Source organism: Halyomorpha halys, unplaced genomic scaffold (genome assembly GCF_000696795.3).
Source record: "Halyomorpha halys isolate HHAL.00 unplaced genomic scaffold, Hhal_1.1 Scaffold210.1, whole genome shotgun sequence".
Lineage (NCBI taxonomy): Eukaryota > Metazoa > Arthropoda > Insecta > Hemiptera > Pentatomidae > Halyomorpha > Halyomorpha halys.
The window spans coordinates 29190-32039 of NW_027113191.1; the positions used below are offsets into that span (position 1 = coordinate 29190).

Consider the following 2850-nt stretch of genomic DNA (forward strand, 5'->3'; position numbering starts at 1 on the left):
GAGGGACCACAGCTGGCCTCTATAACCTTAGAAATAGCAGAGATACTTACCAAGAGGGACCCCAGCTGGCCGCTATAACCTTAGACACGTGAATGACACCGCCGTAAGAGACGCATCTGATGAGAGTCAAATCTTCGAACAGGGGGTAAGGCTTGTAGTCGTCTTTGGAGATGATTCCTCTTTGTTCCAGTATCTTTGCCAATCCGTGGTACTTCCCCAAAGCTCTTAGGGCCAGGATGGCGTGGTCCAGATCCAGACTTCCTTGCCTAGGGACACAACTGTAGCCTGTTGCCTACAATTCAAAAATACGCGTTAAGTAAATTACAATTATATTTACATCATTCATTGGAAGAAAAACGTTTGCATTTACCTTCAGGTCCTCTAATAGGATACAAGATAGTTGTGGATCGTAGTGAACGAAGTTACACCAAAGAGGTTCATCTGAGTCTTCAAATTCTTCCATTAAGTAGCTCATTTGTTTGTGTATTACGGACAATACCTGAAAGCACAACATTATTGTGGATATTGTTATTGTTATTATGCCCGTAATTTGCACGTACCGATTTTAATACACCTCACACCTAGGAACACCTCTTTCACCTCTGGCACTATTCATGCAAAGATTCAAAAAGTTAAAGAAATTAGATGTGGAACAAATCGAAAAACCACTATTGCCATCGTATATAGCCCATTATGTTGTATAACCATTATATTGTCATCGTATATAGCCCATTATATTGCCCATTATGTTGTATAAACATTATATTGCCATCGTATATAATCCTCCATGTAGTCATAAAAAGAAAGGAAAAGATGACAAGGCAGAGGGACGGTGACAAGCTCTGAAGAGTGCGGCCGAAGAAACGTAGATGAGATTACAAAAAAGGAAGAAAAAAAAATTATTTTGAAGTATTATGGACTTTTGGAGACCATGTTATGCCATTTCCAGTTTGTAGTATTTTCTAAACAATATAAAATGGGATAGTATCTTGAAGAAGGAGATATGGTCCCCTATAGAATCCTATAGGCCGATATAATCTTCCACTATCCCCGACGGACAGGACAACAAGAGATGGTTGCAAGATATGAAGAAGAGTAGAGGGAGGCCGCTAAAGCCAGATGAAATGACAGGAAATTTGGCAAATACATTTATAAAAACAACTTACATGGCTTTCTATCCCGGCCGCGTTGAGCTGCTTGCTGTATTCCCCGCTCTTTCCTTCAGTCAGCATCTGTTTCATGATGAAGGTTTTCTTGGCCTTCCTTCCGTTTCCCAAGACCACTTTGACTATTACCCTCGAGATAATGGAAGAATAGTTTTCTCCTTTAGGCAAAGCAGACACCACTTCGACATCTAAAATCGTGGCAACTCTCGACTCCTTTGCCAAATTCTTTAGCACTACTTCCAGAACTTCTTTATCCATTTCTAAAAGTTAACAAGAATGTGTAAGTGAACTAAAATAAATAGGTTGCGGCTACACTAAAGGCGGAAGGATTATTAGCTTTGCTTTCATGAGCTACAGTGTTATTTTTACCTAAAATTTTTGGTTACTTTATTTACATTTTATTCACGGTTGAGGGTAAAAAAATAAAATAATATATATTATTGTTTGAATAAGTTAGCCGCTGAAAGGAAAAGTTGAGTAAGTTATTTTACATTTTTTGCCAGAATTACAACAATAGTATTTCATTTAAAATTTTATTTTTTAGTAGAAACTGTGTACTTAATTAGTATTGTATAATATAGCGACCAAAGTGCCCAATGCAAGTACCCTTGGCAGGGTACTTAATCTCTGGAATCCCACCATTCTATATAAATAAATAAAATGAAGGTTATAAACAAATAAATTTTTTTTTGGAAGAATATTTCAAACATTCCTTTTTACATATAGTGGCCTTGCGTATGTTTTGAGATACTTTTAAAAAGTTGAAAAATGTAATTCCTTCATTATAGGAAAATAAAATCATTTGATACAATTACCTTCTTCCGAGCTCCTCGGAGCAATTTAGATTTTTATATATGTTGGTAAAAATGCAGAGAGTATTATCGAGTTTCATTCATTCAAAGTTGGTTAGGTAAGCCATATATCTATTGTTATTATAAATTCAGCAATAAGAAAGATATTTTGGGGTTTTTGCCGCACGATTTTACATAAAATGGTTTTTTTTTGCACTATTTTGTATATTTTTTGTTTTTTACAGCTTTCTGTTAAGTTTTCTAATTATTGTAATGTAATAAATAATTATTCATATTATGTTATAAGTAATCTTCTTACCTTTGATGCCGAGACGAGAATCACTTCTCACTCACCGCGTTCAGGTAACTGAATGGAAGGCAGGGCAATAATTTGCAAGGACGACTGGAGTAATTTTGCGCAAGGTTGCTACATCCACTTAACATTCCCTTATCTTCATCCTTCATGTGATAATTTCGAGTAGGCCATCCAATATTACTATAATAAAGTCCATTTATTATTTATTTTTTGAATTAGCTAATGGACTCATGCATTAATATCGTGCTTACATCAATGTCTTGGCATTTGTTGTGTCACCAAGAATCGTAATCCTCGAAATGAACAATTGGAAACGATTGAGGAGTAAGTGCAATCATAGATCCAAGTAATCAAGAAGAAAAAGCAATTCGAGTACTGTTAGTAAAATCCGACAAAACCATTAAATATATTGATCATAAAGATGTAGATGTATTGTGATCCTTAAATCTGAAATAATAAATATAGCTTCAGCTTCTTATGTTTAACTATCAATTAATTCCAATAAAAATAATATTAAATAATATAGCCGCATTATAAGACTTGAAATGTTGATAACAAGTTACTAAACTATATGATT

General features: G+C 34.8%; 1 protein-coding gene across 1 annotated transcript in view; it reads right to left on the bottom strand.

The window, feature by feature from the left end:
- Positions 1-2405, bottom strand: part of LOC106679592 (uncharacterized) — a 12368-nt gene extending 9963 nt beyond the window's left edge. The window contains exons 1-4 of the mRNA XM_014418836.2: positions 2277-2405; positions 1167-1426; positions 371-499; positions 51-292 (exon numbers count right to left, since the gene is read on the bottom strand). Of these exons, the coding sequence (XP_014274322.1) occupies positions 51-292; positions 371-499; positions 1167-1424 (629 nt within the window). The 5' untranslated portion in view covers positions 1425-1426; positions 2277-2405. The remainder of the gene's footprint in view (positions 1-50; positions 293-370; positions 500-1166; positions 1427-2276) is intronic.
- Positions 2406-2850: the final 445 nt, after the last annotated feature.